Genomic DNA, 17,384 nt, shown 5'->3' on the forward strand with positions numbered 1-17,384 from the left:
TGGACTGATGGACACTGAGACGCTCCTGGGAGGATCTAATACAGAAAAAAAACAAAACATTAATCAAATTAAATTTGACATCAGACTTATGAATCACCCTCCATTATTTCCCCAGATGGACTGATGCAATCACAGGATTTATTGGAGGATCTGTGTCAAGTAGAAGGTATGAAAAATGAAAATGTGATTCATAAAACTCACACATGATGTTTAAAGTCACAGCATCAGAGTATTTCTCTCCATGTTCATTGATGGACTTGCACTTGTATTCTCCACTGTCATCAGAGCTGATCTTTGAGATGCTGTAGATTCTTCCAGATCTTACAATCGTTCCTCCTTTAATCCAGCTGATTTCTGCAGGAGGGTTTGAGTCACTGATGCAGTTCAGAGTCACTGAATCTCCCTCCACTATTACACCAGATGGACTGATGGACACTGAGACGTTCCTGGGAGGATCTAACACAGATAAATATTGATATCATTAACAATCATTTTAAACTTAACATCACAGATGTTTCGAGGATTTAATGTCACAGTTACTGGACCATCATTAACTCACACATGATGTTTAAAGTCACATTATCAGAGTCTTTCTCTCCATGTTCATTGATGGACTTGCACTTGTATTCTCCACTGTCATCAGAGCTGATATTTGAGATGTTGAAGATTCTTCCAGATCCTACAATCGTTCCTCCTTTAATCCAGCTGATTTCTGCAGGAGGGTTTGAGTCACTGATGCAGTTCAGAGTCACTGAATCTCCCTCCACTATTACACCAGATGGACTGATGGACACTGAGACGTTCCTGGGAGGATCTAACAGATAAATATTGATATCATTAACAATCATTTTAAACTTAACATCACAGATGTTTCGAGGATTTAATGTCACAGTTACTGGACCATCATTAACTCACACATGATGTTTAAAGTCACATTATCAGAGTCTTTCTCTCCATGTTCATTGATGGACTTGCACTTGTATTCTCCACTGTCATCAGAGCTGATATTTGAGATGTTGAAGATTCTTCCAGATCCTACAATCGTTCCTCCTTTAATCCAGCTGATTTCTGCAGGAGGGTTTGAGTCACTGCTGCAGTTCAGAGTCACTGAATCTCCCTCCACTATTACACCAGATGGACTGATGGAGATCACAGGTTTCACTGGAGGATCTACAGATGTCAGGTAAAAGTATTTATCAGAGACGGCTGGTGGAAAATGTTCTAGGAAAGGCTGCAGCTGGTTATTATTGGACAATTTCAGCAAACATCCCAGTTTAATTTTTCACTGTTTAAGGCTAAAACACATACCCCTGTAGGATGTGAGGGAAGGTTGCAAGGAAAGAAAATGAAGACGTTGGAATCGCGGGAAAGTAGGGCTGGGCGATATATCGCACGATATTGTTATGCGCGTCTCATCAGTAAAGCCGGTTCCCTTGATTAGTAGTAAATCGCCATCACCTGCTTTCAGATGGAGCGGTGTTAAATTAACAGTCCTGTGAGTGTATATGAGTCCACACTCAAGAGTGTAAAGTGTTAAAATATGTGCAGGCACCACTGATTGGGACAGCCTATTAGCAATCACTTTCAGCTTTCCACCAAAGTCAACTCCATGCAATAATAACCAACTGCAGAACCGCAGAACCATACGTCATAGCAGTGTGAGGACGACAGCGCCAGCCTAACAGTCTGATGCCGGAAGTGGGTGGGGTAAAAGCATCTAAGGGGTGGAGATGGGTAGGTTTAGGGGTAGGTTTAGGGATCAGGGGGTGGAGATGGGTAGGTTTAGGGGTCAGGGGGTGGAGATGGGTAGGTTTAGGTATGGTATATGTAAGGTGGATATGTATGGTATCCACTTCCGGCACCAGACTGTTGGGCTGGCGCTGTCGTCCTCACACTGCTATGACGTATGGTTCTGCGGTTCTGCAGTCAGACCTATCTCACTCCATGGTCAGATTTAGATAAGAGACGAAACCATGGACGAAACATTGGATGAAGACGCAGCAGGTCCATCCCGGGAGTATTTTTTTTCCAAGGATGGTAGGGGAAGACTCATGAATATTCATTAGGGAAGTCATCCCTGATTGGTCTTAACCCCAGTGACGGGTAGGTTTAGGGGCGGGGTTAGGGAGGTCATAAGACCCCCAGTGACGGGTAGGTTTAGGGGTGGGGTTAGGGGTAGGTCATCAGACCAATCAGGGATGACTTCCCAAATGAATATTCATGAGTCTTCCTCTACCATCCTGGGAAAAAAAATATCACATCCCAGGAATGTGCCAACCCGTGGCCCCACCTCGCCAGACTATTTCAATTTTCTGAATAAGTTAATGATAGTTTTCACTTCAAGTGTCTGCTGTGTTTACCAATGTAAGCACTGTGGCAGTAGTAATGCAATATTTAGAAAATGTACTCTTGTACTCTTGATACTCAAGTACTTTTAAAAACAAGTACTTTAGTACTTTTACTTAAGTAGACATTTGACTGTAGTACTTTTACTTGTACTTGAGTAAAATTTAGCAAGGGGTATCTGTACTTTTACTCAAGTAATGAAGCTGTGTACTCTGTCCGCCTCTGAACAATTGTGACAATAATAAAGCATGTTGCAGTGGCTGCCACCAATCACAACTCATTAATGGCTCCCATCATGCATTGCGGTATGAATAAATTATGATCTGAATTGTCTATGTAATTTACTTTTCCTAATTTAATATTCTGCTCGTCACCATTGTTGAGATGCATGGACTGAATCTTGATGTCTGTGTGTGCCTAAAAGAAAGATTTTTTTTTTTTAAACAACTTTTAAAAAATCCTTTATATTATATCAGAAATTCTGGATATTTATGCAGATTCACAGTTATGCTGTAACCAAATCGAAGTCAGAAAGAAGGATCTTAATGAGTTCAGTGATCAAGTTCAGATGATGAATGTCATAATATAACCAACACCATCAGATCACATTTTTTCTTTGTTCATCTGGTAGTTATAACTCAGATACAACAGCCAGACAAAATCTAAAGTTAATAATATAAGGGTCAAGAGTCCAACTAAAGCAACCATTGATCGTCATAATGGTGGCTTACAATTTGTGATTTTCTCCTTCAGTGATTCTGCTTGTTAACATCAGGTGTCTTCAATAATGTTCAATCATCACTAAATTAATCACTTAATTATCTCATTAACTTCAACACTCTTGAGTGTTCATATACACTCCCAGGAGTGTTAATTTAACACTGGAGTTTTTGCTGTGTACAAAGAGCCGTAGTTAACTGACAAGCTGAGCCATATCGCATTAATTATCGCTGGCGATACGTCCGCGATATTGATGCGATATGGCTCAGCTTGTCAGTTAACTACGGCTCTTTGTAGTAAATGCCGCTCCATCTGAAAGCAGGTGATGATGTTTTACTACTAATCAAGGAACCAGCTTTACTGATGAGATGCGCATAACAATATCGTGCGATATATCGCCCAGCCCTACGGGAAAGTTTATGAGTGCTTCTCAATATTCAAATTGATGCTTCCTCATTTCCTCGCTCCTCCGTCCTCCAGCCTGTGACCCAGAAACCGATCAAACTCAGCATCTCAATTTTCTCAATTCCCTTCACATGCACAATCATTTTTATTTATGCTTTACCTTTGCAGTTTATATAAATTATATATCAAACGTATATCAACAGGACATCTTGCTTTATCTTTATTATGTATGAATTTCTTAAATAACCAAACTTTAACAACATAAGGGCAGATCCCTTGATCGCAGCTGTTGACGCTTTGAAGTGACGCTCCAGTGATCAAGAATATTCCAATTTACAAATAGGGCGCTTCTCATTTCTTATTTGTGTATCCTCGTTTCTTTTCCTCGTGTCTCAGTTCTACCCCTAGTGGTGCTTGTTGCTCAGCGGTGAACACAGGGATTGTGGCAAAGGGACGTAACTTCTCCCTTCCCTACTTCAGGGAACGGGGGTTACATTAGTAACCTAGACGTTCCCATTCAGTCATCACTATGAGTTATGTCAGTGACTGATGAATTGGGATCCCTAAGAAAAACGCCACAAACACTGTCTTCCAGCTTTCTCTGGATGGTGGGTTACTACAGAGGTTTTTGTCATAATTTTGCAAATGTAGTTGCCCCTCTGACTGATTTATTAAGCCCTAAGAGACCCTTTCAATGGTCAGAGCTAGAGATGTTCCGATACCCTTTTTTCCTTCCCGATACCGATTCCAATACCTGGACTCAGGGTATCGGCCGATACTGAGTACTAATCCGATACCTGGGTGTGTATCTATACAGCTGCAATTCATACTAGCCCTGTATGAATTGATAATTATTTTATAAAAGGTATTTTAGTTTTACAATATAACTGTATAAAAAAGTGCAACAAATAAATCTAGGAATCTAAAAAATTATATATGAATAATAGGGATGTAACGGTCCACAAAATTCACGGTTCAGTTCGATACCATACACTGGTGGTACGGTTCGGTACGTTTTCAATACAGCAAAAGGAAAGAAATGCCAGAGAAATTTCCTTGATTTACATTTTAATTTTTTTTTATTAAAACTAACATCATAAAGTATGATAATTTTTTACTTTGAGCAATGATGGAGCTATAATTGACATATAAAACAAAAACAGCTCCTTATAAAAAAATGAAATGTAATATTGTAGTAGGCTAGTTATAAACAAAGGTTTATTTTATTTCAGATTAACATTTGAGGGCAGCAATTTTATTCATAATGTCAAAATAAAACCAATGTCAAAATAAAACCAACGTAACGTTACTTGAAAGCACAATGTTCCTGGTTTCCACGTCAGCGCTGTTTAATCCATTAATAGCGGAGAAATGTGAATGTTTCTCACTAGATCTCGCAGCGATGTTATTAAGTTACTTCAGTGGCGAATTCAAAATGCTTTCTTTACTGGATCTCTTAGCGCGGTGTAGCAACAGTGTAGCTTGATCAAGATCGGCTCACGCTGCATTGTTCCAAACTGTTTAATGGTCCGTGAAGCACGAGTAGCTCAGTTTTGTTCCGTTTTCATTACGTTTGCCATTTGATGTTGGGCGCCAGCGTCTCTTACATTATTATGCGCTTGCCGCGCGCCTGCATTTGATAATTTGCGTTTTCATTTCTTCTTCGCTGCTCTAAACAGTGGTTGCTTGTGGCAACAGCACAACTTCCTGTGTTGCCACAAGCAACCACTGTTTAGAGCAGTGAAGAAGAATTGGTCTCTGATTTGCAGCGTAAAGCAAAGCTAGCGTGCATAACTAGGTATTGTTTAAAGGGATACTTCACTTTAAAATGAAAATTCTGTCATCATTTACTCACCCTCAAGTTGTTTCAAACCTGTATGAATTTCTTTCTTCTGCTGAACACAAAAGAAGATATTTTGAAGATTGTAAGTAACCAAACAGTTAACTGGAACCATTGACTAGTACTTTTTTTTCCTACTATGGAAGTCAATGGTTCCAGTTAACTGTTTGGTTACTGACATTCTTCAAAATATCTATCTTTCTGTGCAGCAGAAGAAAGAAATTCATACAGGTTTGAAACAACTTGAGGGTGAGTAAATGATGACAGAATTTTCATTTTAAAGTGAAGTATCCCTTTAATAAAATGGTATCAGATCGGTACATGGGTAGATGTACTCGCCGATACCGATGCTAGAATTTTTATTGGTATCGGCGGCATTTCCGATACTAGTATCGGAATCGGAACAACCCTAATCAGAGCAATGTCAGTGTTACTTTGAGAATGGCAAATCTTTATTGGCCAATGCTCCTGTGTTGGCTACTCCTAATTTTGAGAAGCATTTTCTACTTGCAGTTGATGCTAGCGCTTATGGTGCTGGTGCTGTTCTTTTACAAGAGGATTCTAATGGAATTGAACATCCAGTCGGTTATTTTTCCAAAAAATTAAATCGTCACCATCAAGTGTATTCTACGGTGGAAAAAGAGGCATTAGCCCTTATTTTAGCTGTTCAAAATTTCGAGGTCTATCTGAGCTCAGTCTGTGGTCCTATTACGGTATACACTGACCATAATCTGTTGACTTTCTTAGATCGAATGTGCGGTAAGAATCAGAGAATTATGAGATGGAGCATTATTCTACAACCTTTCCACTTACAGATTAAAACACATACGTGGCAAGGATAACATAATTGCTGATGCTCTCTCAAGGATGTAAGCTGTCCCAGTAGTGTCTGGTATCTTTTCTTCTCTCTCTCTCTTCTTTCTCCTTTTTCTCTCTCTGATGTCCTAGGGCCCAGGATTCCGGGAGCGAAATGGAGCGGGATTTATGGAGATGAGTATTAAAGTTATTGTACAGTCACATTTAAATGGTTGTTTTGCATTTGTACCATTTTTTTTCTCTCTCTCTTTTGTCTTTTTTTTTTTGAGAACCTCTTTTTGAGTGGGAGGTGTGACGACCCTGAGTCTCCTGATTCTATTGGTGCAGGTCGTGGGAGTTCCTGATTGGCTTTCCTCATGCTAATTGCTAATTAGTTAGAGTATATAAGAGTGTTGTGCCTTATTTGGGGCACTCTGTAGGGAAGCTCTCCTCATGAGTGACTCTTTCTTATGTTTTCTTACACATGTAGCCTCAAGATTTTGTTATAGTTGTTTGTCATTTCTTTGTTTTTCCCCTTATCCCTAGACTTCTGTTTATTATTATTATTACTTTTCGTTTCTGCTTGATCCCTCTTTTGTGTTTTGGCTTGAAACGAGCTGATCGTAACAGTTACGTCAGTGATTGATGAATTGGGATCCCTAAGAAAAACGCCACAAACACTGTCTTCCAGCGCCTCGTGTAAACCGCCTGATCCCCCCCACCCTTGGAGAAGGACAGGGCTTTACACAGAGAAGACAATCACTGCTGTTCCTACTTGTTCCCACATAGTGAGGAAGGATATTGGATAACACTGGGAAAGCGTGCCTACTCGTTGTTGTGCGTTCAAGTCATCTCGTAAAGATTGTATTTTCGTATCCCGAACGATTGGAAAGCTCGGGATTTTCTTTAAGGCCCGATCTTTGCAAGTTCATATCACAATAATAGTGACCAAAATTATCGTGATTATCAATATTATCACGGTTTTGTTAAAACGAGATGAAAGTGTTCAAAAATAACTGATGCTCACACTGAAAACATTTCAACAAGTTTTATATTTGAAAAACAAACTTTTCCACTAGACGAATCCACACTCCTCTGGTGACCATATAAGGACTCTCACTGCATGAAAAGTGGGATTTTCGTCAGTAAGCGGCACTGTAGATTGTCGTGGAAGTTCAGGTTTACGACTGCACACGGCAATTTGCAGGCAACACCGAAAACTGACGTGAATTGTCGGAAATTGACGTGGACCTTGCTTGGCAGTTGTCCCCCCATGACCCCCCTCCCCCTAATTCTAGGGGAGGCTTTAACATGTAAATGAAAATGCTGTGTGTTAATGACTGTATATTGTCTGTTTTGAAATGTAAATGATATAGTCCTTAAATTTATTTATTATTTATTTTTTGTATGGTAGGGGAGAGGCGGGACGATTGAAACGCGGGACGGATGAAACACTGAGATTTCCTTGAAAACCACTCATGTCATGTACGTCAAATTTCGTCAGCACGTACAGCACGCAATGCCTAACATACCCGCGAAAAGATTTCTTCTTTACGTCGTGCCGTTTTGGAGTTAAAGCCGCAAAGCTGTTTTTGAATGCGGTGAGTGAATTCTTTCGTGCGGTACTTTTTTTTGACTGACAAGTTGGATTTATTGTTTCATGTGCCATTGTAATGATAATATGGCAGGTGTATTAGTACTGCAACACACCCTTAAGTGGGCAATATCAGAGTTTTTTAGTTTAAGAGCAAAAGAGGTTTAAATGACAGGATGCGCTGTCGGGACGGTTGAAACAGTGTTTCAACCGTCCCGACCGCGCGTCCTGCCCGTTAAACCTGGTCATAGCCTATACTGTTCATAGATTCATATACTGTTTCTAGACTTGTGTTTCTTTTAATGCAAATTAATTTTTCCCGCACAGGCGGGACGATTGAAACAAAGCACAACTCCCGTTCAAAGTCATATTTTACTTAAATCATTCTATATTTGTAATTGTACCGAATAACACATGATACTAAGAGAACACATATGTGAGTTGTTAATCACAAAAAAAAAAAAAATCTATCTGTAACGTTATCTTAGAAAACGACATTTATCTGAAAAGTGTTTCAACTGTCCCGGCTCTCCCCTATCTAATTATTTTATTATTATTTTTTATTGGGTTTCATGTGTGTTATGGTAACAGAGGTCTTTTATTTTGACGTTCGCCCGCGTGAGCGGATATAATGCGCATATGGTCCAAACATTTCAGTATGGAACGAGACCCAAACGTACATGGTTGTGGTATTAAAGGATTACGGTTTGCAAGGAGTTTAAAAGGATTTAGCTCCTGGTTTAAATGGAGAACAAGGTACGGTTATAGACTTCCTGCTATCTTTGTTTTGTTTTGATTTATTTTCTTTGTATTAAAATTAATTGTTGGTTGTTTTGTATAATGTTTAGGTATGTTTAAGTCATTAATCTTTACTTATGTGGTTTTGATGTATGTCTATTTCAAGGTTTATTCATTTTGGTATTTTGTTTTCTTTTGTACAAGCTTTTACGTTGATTCTCAACGAGTCATGGTGTCCAACGGTGATCGAATCTGTGATGACGGACATTCAAATAAAGTGTGTGGGAATCATCAGTAAACGAGTTCAACCTTTCTTAAACCAGGCAGCTACACTGTGAGCTATACAAATGCAAATCAGGGCAGGGGGAGTTTTACCCCAGGTAACATTTTTGTAAAAGGTATTTACTTCATTCTAAGAAAATCTCTGGTATAAATAGATCAGGCTCATAGCCTAATTATAGACTCTTAAATTTTAGCTTAAATTGGTATATTTAATGAAAGTAGCTAGATTAGTTACTATGTGTCATTAGCAATAGCCAATGTTATGTAAAAAAGACACAAAACCATTTATTTCAACAATTAATTTCAATCAGGCTTTGCCACAAAGGTAAAATGTGCATTCCATGCAAACAGCATCACAATCTCCTAGAGCTCAACCACTGTGCATAATACAACTGTTCACGAACAGAAGATTGTATTTGACTCATGCTGCATACACATACGCAATGACAAGAATTATGCCTACTGTACATATAGAGTTACAACTACGATTAGAGTTGTTTGCATAAAATGTACCGTGAACATTCACATGTTTGCCCTGTGATAGGCTACAATTTATCTCTATAAATACTATTTTCTCAATTCTGTGCATATATTTTTACTTACTTAGATCAATTGACATGATGCTGATAATGACGACATTGTGTGTAAGTAACTTTTTTACTATTCTGGCCTAGTAGTAGTGTATATACCTCGTTTCTATTTTGCATTAAAAATGTTTGTGGCCCCTTTAAGAAATCCCTCTCTTCTCGCGATACTATTCACTTGTGCTGGACGCGTGCGCGCGACCAGAGAAGCCATTTTTCACTGTTCAGGAGAGCTCCATGTGGTGCATCGATCGGATTCTGTGTTATATGTTCTTCTTTCTTGGTAAATATTACTCCAATATCTTTAATATGCACAAATAAGTTGTGAAGCGAAGTTAAAAGAACATTTGATGTGTACTTTTTTTTTTATATAGATTTAGAGATTTATTATGTGTGACGAGTGAACCTCGTGGTGATCGGTAAAGGGTATATGTACGTTTCATGGTTTATGGGGTAAATTACTGATGGCATGTTTATTTGATAAATCTGTTAATGAGTTTAATCTATATTCTGTGATTATACAATATAACTTTATGGTTTAATGCATATTTCTGGTTCTGCATGATTAAACGTGGGTTGTGGCTTTGTTGAAGTGCTTTTATTTCTCTTCTAACTTAGGCCTAAGTTACCTCAGCCACTGCCGTATTCCAGTTTGTGTTATCGTATTTAACATATTTTGGTTTGGAGAAATCGATTTAAATCTGACCTGTTGCAGTGCATTACACTGTATTTCAGTTGATCCACTGGTTAAACTTTTTGTGACATTTGATTATATGTCATCTTCAAATTTACTGTAAACTGTTTCTACAATTTCTTGTTTTTTTGTTTGTTTGTTTTTTAACTAGTGAAATCTATTTTTTTCTTGTGAAATCTCTTAAAACAAGGCAAACTTTTTTCTTAATCGGACTTTTATCTGTTTAATTGTGCTTCCATTGACCGCTGTCACTTATTTTAAACAGCAGTCAGAATAAAACCCCAATTTCAAAAAGCATAGTTTGCTTCCGGTGTGTATTTCTTCAATTTCACCCGGTTGAATCTTTTCTCCTTTATTGTTTAATTTTACTGTGACTTATGTTGTTCTTATTAATATAACTCTCATTTAATTGTTTTCCATGTGCCTTGTAAGACATATTACGCGACAGTGCGCAGGAGCTTCAGGTACAAAGCGAGAAGAAAGAGGGAAAGATTTATTAGATTAGATTAGATTTGTTTTTGGTCAATGTGACTATTTTTCATGTGCATTAATAGATGTGTGTTGTCCATACGCAGTGCATTGCGCAGTACTGATTGTCTTGGTTTTTACAGCTGCTAGAAGCGAGACAGAGTGTGCTAGCTGAGGATGAGGTGGGCCTTTGGAAGTGCGCTACCATAGACCTGATGTCTGATGAGGACGACGGCATCGTCGGCGGGGTGTCTGGATGGATTGTGCGACCTCCGTCCTTTCGCAGCCAGGAGCTCACCGAGCTCTGTGCCACGCTGCAGTCGAGATTAGAGGCGACTCCAAAGTACAGGGCAACGCACCACAGACGTCTGCAAAATGGACCGAATTCAGACAGAATTCGAGAGGTATTGTAACACCGTTACTGTTCGAGAGGAAATTTGTACTCCGGATCTCGAGCTACTCTCTATCTCTCTTCGCCCCTTTTATCTTCCAAGGGAGTTTCCCCAGCTTTTCTTAACCCTGGTGTATATACACCCGCGCGCAAACGCCTCCACAGCCGCTCACTTAATCTCAGAAGTGACTAACAGACTCGATGCGATATCACCCGATGCTCCTAAATTTATTATGGGAGATTTTAACCATTGTCAGATTCACAAGACACTAAAAACTTACGAGCAGTATATCACCTGCGCAACAACTAAGAACAACACTACTCTTGACCTGTGCCTAGGCTCAGTACCTGGCGCTTTTAAATCTATGCCCAAGCCTGCTTTTGGCGCATCGTACCATAATAGTGTCCTCCTGATACCTACTTATAGTCCCATCTGCAAGCGACAGGAGAAGACTGTAAAAATGGAGATTTCCGGCCGTTTACAAGGACGAAAATCCCACTTTTCATGCAGTGCTCCGATTTCCATATATGGATCTTGTTTGGGAAGTAATGTTAATATTTGATTTTAATTCAATCTCTAAAACATATAAAAAGACACATAAAGAATCAGAGCATGTGTTATAATTCGACACCACATCTTTTGAAAATCAGTCGCCAAATATGAAAACTACAGTCTGAACACTTTCAAATGCTATATAGTTTGTCAAGATTACTTCAGTTAGACTAAGATATTATTGTTATAAATGTATAATGGCAAGTGTCCCACGAGTGTTGGGGAGGGGCAGTCTTAGTGGTTAAAAACTTTTTTACATTTACATTTACATTTACATTTATGCATTTGGCAGACGCTTTTATCCAAAGCGACTTACATTGCATTCAAGGTACACATTTTTTACATTTTTTTTTGTCAGTTCTTGCTTCCCCTGGGAATCGAACCCATGACCTTGGCGTTGTTAGCACCAACGCTCTACTGTTTGAGCTACAGCAAGGCATAAAACCTTCCTGTAATGTTTTTATAAACCATAAATGCAGATATTTAGTGTTTGTAATGTTTGAAAGGTATTATTAAAAGTTCATTATTTGTACCTGATTTTTTTTTTTTTCATAGTGTGATTTTTGGGGAATTTACAATTATGGTCAGTTTGACCTGGACAAGAAATCTAAAGTGCATGAGGGTTAAAGAGAGAAAGTCAATCTGTACTCACACATGACATTGAGCTGAACAGCAGGAGAGATGTGAGTGTGTCCGTCTACAGCACAGCTATATCTGCCTGAATCCTCTCTTCTGACTGACTGCAGCAGGAGTTCATTGTTTCTGTCTCTTCTCTCAGTTAATGGCTGTGAGTTTCTGTACCAGATGAATGTTGCTCTGTCAGTCAGAGCGCAGCTGCTTTTACATCTCAGAGTGACTGAATCTCCCTCTGTCACTCTCTCAGGAGACTCCACCTGAAGATCTGAACACAACACACACATTATATCTAGTGCTGCTGTCATACACTGATTATTATTCAACATAATGCACAGAAGAAGAGATAAACCTCACCAAAGTCACCTGTGACAGTAAGAGTCACTCCTGATTTAGCAGTCCATTTTCCTTTTGTTATATTAGTGATGAATCTGAAATAGTACATGTGTGAATCCTTCAGTGTCACATGACTCAGTCTGACGGTGCAGTTCTGCTGTTTATCTCCCAGATACTGAAGCCTCTGACTGTATTCAGGGTCATTAGACAGATCTGGAGGCTCGACACCCTCTACAGGGTTTTTGGTCCAGAACACTTTCTTGATCTGATGTCCAGTAGGGTATGTATAAGAGCATCTCATTATCACTGTTGAGTCCTTTAGTGCACAGATGTGTGAAGGACTGTAACTCACACTCCAACCAGCACTAGAAACCCCTGAAACACAGAATTCATCAAACTGTAAATGTTGTTTTATCTGTTATATTAGGCCATGAAAACATGACAATACTTTATTACTATTTGAAAACAGCGACTCATTACAGGAAATATAAGATAAATGTAAATAAATAATCTCAGTGTGAATTACTTTAAGACAGAGGAGTGAAGAGAGAAGCAAGAAATCAGCCAAAAACAACAAGCTGCACAATTACAGTTTTTCTGAATTGCTAAAACACATTTCTTGAAACCATCACTCACTTTCTCAAAACCTTAAACACAAAAGCAAATGTTCAAAACTCATTCAGAGAATCTCTGACTCTTCTGGCAAAATCAAACAATGCTTTCAGATCTTACACACATCAGTCAATATTAGAAACACTACAGATCATTCGTTAGACACTACATGAAGAATGGAGAACACAGAATCCAGAGCAGTTACAGGAGAAATATTTATTTATATATTGTAACAATGTAAAAAAAATTGCAATTCTGTAATAAAGTAGTACTGACACCTGACAGTGGTGAGTGAATAAATACTGTATGCACTGCAAGTACTGTATAGTATTGTACTGAATATTGTATAGTATGGAATGTCTGTATATTCAGCATTTGCATACTGTGAAATACAGTGACCAACTGCAGAAGCCCAAAAGGTTACAGTAAAAAACTGTAAATGAAAAGCATGTTACTGTAAAGTACAGTCAGAAGAGTTGAGCAACTGCAGAATCAAGGTCAGTGAGAGAGATTTATTCTGCTTCAGCTTCACGTCTTCATGTCGGTCCGGCCGGAGAATATCATCTCTGCAGGAGAAGAGAAAAACCCTGAAGCAGATCCAGCCTTGACCACATTCTCCACACCTTCCTCTTCCTCTTCCTCCTCGTTCATCACCTCTTTCACACACTCTTCCTCCTCTAACTCACACTCTTCCTCCTCTAACTCACACTCTTCCTCCTCTTATACTCACACTCTTCCTCCTCTAACTCACACTCTTCCTCCTCTTATACTCACACTCTTCCTCCTCTTATACTCACACTCTTCCTCCTCTTATACTCACACTCTTCCTCCTCTTATACTCACACTCTTCCTCCTCTTATACTCACACTCTTCCTCCTCTAACTCATACTCTTCCTCTAATACACACACTCTTCCTCCTCTTATACACACACTCTTCCTCCTTATACTCACACTCTTCCTCCTCTAACTCACACTCTTCCTCCTCTTATACTCACACTCTTCCTCCTCTAACTCACACTCTTCCTCCTCTTATACTCACACTCTTCCTCCTCTTATACTCACACTCTTCCTCCTCTAACTCATACTCTTCCTCTAATACACACACTCTTCCTCCTCTTATACACACACTCTTCCTCCTCTTATACTCACACTCTTCCTCCTCTAACTCATACTCTTCCTCTAATACACACACTCTTCCTCCTCTTATACACACACTCTTCCTCCTCTAGCTCACACTCTTCCTCCTCTTATACTCACACTCTTCCTCCTCTAACTCATACTCTTCCTCTAATACACACACTCTTCCTCCTCTTATACACACACTCTTCCTCCTCTTATACTCACACTCTTCCTCCTCTTATACTCACACTCTTCCTCCTCTAACTCATACTCTTCCTCTTATACACACACTCTTCCTCCTCTAACTCACACTCTTCCTCCTCTTATACACACACTCTTCCTCCTCTTATACTCACACTATTCCTCCTCTTATACACACACTCTTCCTCCTCTTATACACATACTCTTCCTCCTCTTACTCACACTCTTCCTCCTCTTATACACACTCTTCCTCCTCTTATACTCATACTCTTCCTCCTCTTATACACACTCTTCCTCCTCTTACTCACACTCTTCCTCCTCTTATACACATACTCTTCCTCCTCTTACTCACACTCTTCCTCCTCTTATACACACACTCTTCCTCCTCTTATACACATACTCTTCCTCCTCTTACTCACACTCTTCCTCCTCTTATACACACTCTTCCTCCTCTAACTCATACTCTTCCTCTTATACACACACTCTTCCTCATCTTACACACACTCTTCCTCCTCTTATACTCACATTCTTCCTCCTCTTGTACTCACACTCATCCTCTTATACTCACACTCTTCCTCCTCTTACTCACACACTCTTCCTCCTCTAACTCATACTCTTCCTCCTCTAACACACACTCTTCCTCCTCTTATACTCACACTCTTCCTCCTCTTACACACACACTCTTCCTCCTCTTGTACTCACACTCGTCCTCTTATACTCACACTCTTCCTCCTCTTATACTCATACTCTTCCTCCTCTTATACTCATACTCTTCCTCCTCTTAAACTCATACTCTTCCTCCTCTTAAACTCACACTCTTCCTCCTCTTATACTCACACTCTTCCTCCTCTAATACACACACTTTTCCTCCTCTTAAACTCATACTCTTCCTCTAACTCACACTCTTCCTCCTCTTATACTCACACTCTTCCTCTTATACTCACACTCTTCCTCCTCTAATACACACTCATCCTCCTCTTATACTCATACTCTTCCTCCTCTTATACACACTCTTCCTCTTATACACACTCTTCTCCTCTTATACACACTCTTCCTCCTCTAACTCACACTCATCCTCCTCTTATACTCATACTCTTCCTCCTCTAACTCACACTTATACACATACTCTTCCTCCTCTTACTCACACTCTTCCTCCTCTTATACACACTCTTCCTCCTCTTATACTCATACTCTTCCTCTTATACACACACTCTTCCTCATCTTACACACACTCTTCCTCCTCTTATACTCACATTCTTCCTCCTCTTGTACTCACACTCGTCCTCTTATACTCACACTCTTCCTCCTCTTACTCACACACTCTTCCTCCTCTAACTCATACTCTTCCTCCTCTAACACACACTCTTCCTCCTCTTATACTCACACTCTTCCTCCTCTTACACACACACTCTTCCTCCTCTTGTACTCACACTCGTCCTCTTATACTCACACTCTTCCTCCTCTTATACTCATACTCTTCCTCCTCTTATACTCATACTCTTCCTCCTCTTATACTCATACTCTTCCTCCTCTTAAACTCATACTCTTCCTCCTGTTATACACACACTTTTCCTCCTCTTAAACTCATACTCTTCCTCTAACTCACACTCTTCCTCCTCTTATACTCACACTCTTCCTCTTATACTCACACTCTTCCTCCTCTAATACACACTCATCCTCCTCTTATACTCATACTCTTCCTCCTCTTATACACACTCTTCCTCTAACTCACACTCTTCCTCCTCTTATACACACTCTTCCTCCTCTAACTCACACTCATCCTCCTCTTATACTCACACTCTTCCTCCTCTTATACTCATACTCTTCCTCCTCTTATACTCACACTCTTCCTCTTATACACACTCTTCCTCCTCTAATACACACACTCTTCCTCCTCTTGTACTCACACTCATCCTCTTATACACACACTCTTCCTCCTCTAACTCATACTCTTCCTCCTCTAACACACACTCTTCCTCCTCTTATACACACTTTTCCTCCTCTAACTCACACTCTTCCTCCTCTAATACACACACTCTTCCTCCTCTTGTACTCACACTCATCCTCTTATACACACACTCTTCCTCCTCTAACTCATACTCTTCCTCCTCTTATACCCACACTCTTCCTCTTATACTCACACTCTTCCTCCTCTAATACACACACTTTTCCTCCTCTTAAACTCATACTCTTCCTCTAACTCACACTCTTCCTCCTCTTATACTCACACTCTTCCTCTTATACTCACACTCTTCCTCCTCTAATACACACTCATCCTCCTCTTATACTCATACTCTTCCTCCTCTTATACACACTCTTCCTCTAACTCACACTCTTCCTCCTCTTATACACACTCTTCCTCCTCTAACTCACACTCATCCTCCTCTTATACTCACACTCTTCCTCCTCTTATACTCATACTCTTCCTCCTCTTATACTCACACTCTTCCTCTTATACACACTCTTCCTCCTCTAATACACACACTCTTCCTCCTCTTGTACTCACACTCATCCTCTTATACACACACTCTTCCTCCTCTAACTCATACTCTTCCTCCTCTAACACACACTCTTCCTCCTCTTATACACACTTTTCCTCCTCTAACTCACACTCTTCCTCCTCTAATACACACACTCTTCCTCCTCTTGTACTCACACTCATCCTCTTATACACACACTCTTCCTCCTCTAACTCATACTCTTCCTCCTCTTATACCCACACTCTTCCTCTTATACTCACACTCTTCCTCCTCTAATACACACACTTTTCCTCCTCTTATACTCATACTCTTCCTCCTCTAACTCACACTCTTCATCCTCTTATACTCATACTCTTCCTCCTCTTATACACACACTCTTCCTCCTCTTATATAGTGAGGAAAATAAGTATTTGAACACTTGTCTATCAGCTAGAATTCTGACCCTCAAAGACCTGTTAGTCTGCCTTTAAAATGTCCACCTCCACTCCATTTATTATCCTAAATTAGATGCACCTGTTTGAGGTCGTTAGCTGCATAAAGACACCTGTCCACCCCATACAATCAGTAAGAATCCAACTACTAACATGGCCAAG

The 17,384-nt window shown here is 39.7% G+C and overlaps 1 protein-coding gene across 1 annotated transcript; it reads right to left on the reverse strand.

Moving 5' to 3' along the window:
• Window positions 1–892: 892 nt before the first annotated feature.
• Window positions 893–12,680, reverse strand: LOC311069480 (B-cell receptor CD22-like; the record flags this gene model as incomplete). Its single annotated transcript, XM_084092659.1, has 3 exons — window positions 893–1,170; window positions 12,063–12,311; window positions 12,410–12,680. 3 exons carry the CDS (start codon window positions 12,678–12,680, stop codon window positions 893–895), a joined length of 798 nt encoding a protein of 265 aa, XP_083948785.1.
• Between the last annotated feature and the right edge of the window lie 4,704 nt (window positions 12,681–17,384).

The sequence above is a fragment of the Abramis brama genome, assembly GCF_963993115.1.
Source record: "Abramis brama genome assembly, chromosome: 2".
Classification (NCBI taxonomy): Eukaryota; Metazoa; Chordata; class Actinopteri; order Cypriniformes; family Leuciscidae; genus Abramis; species Abramis brama.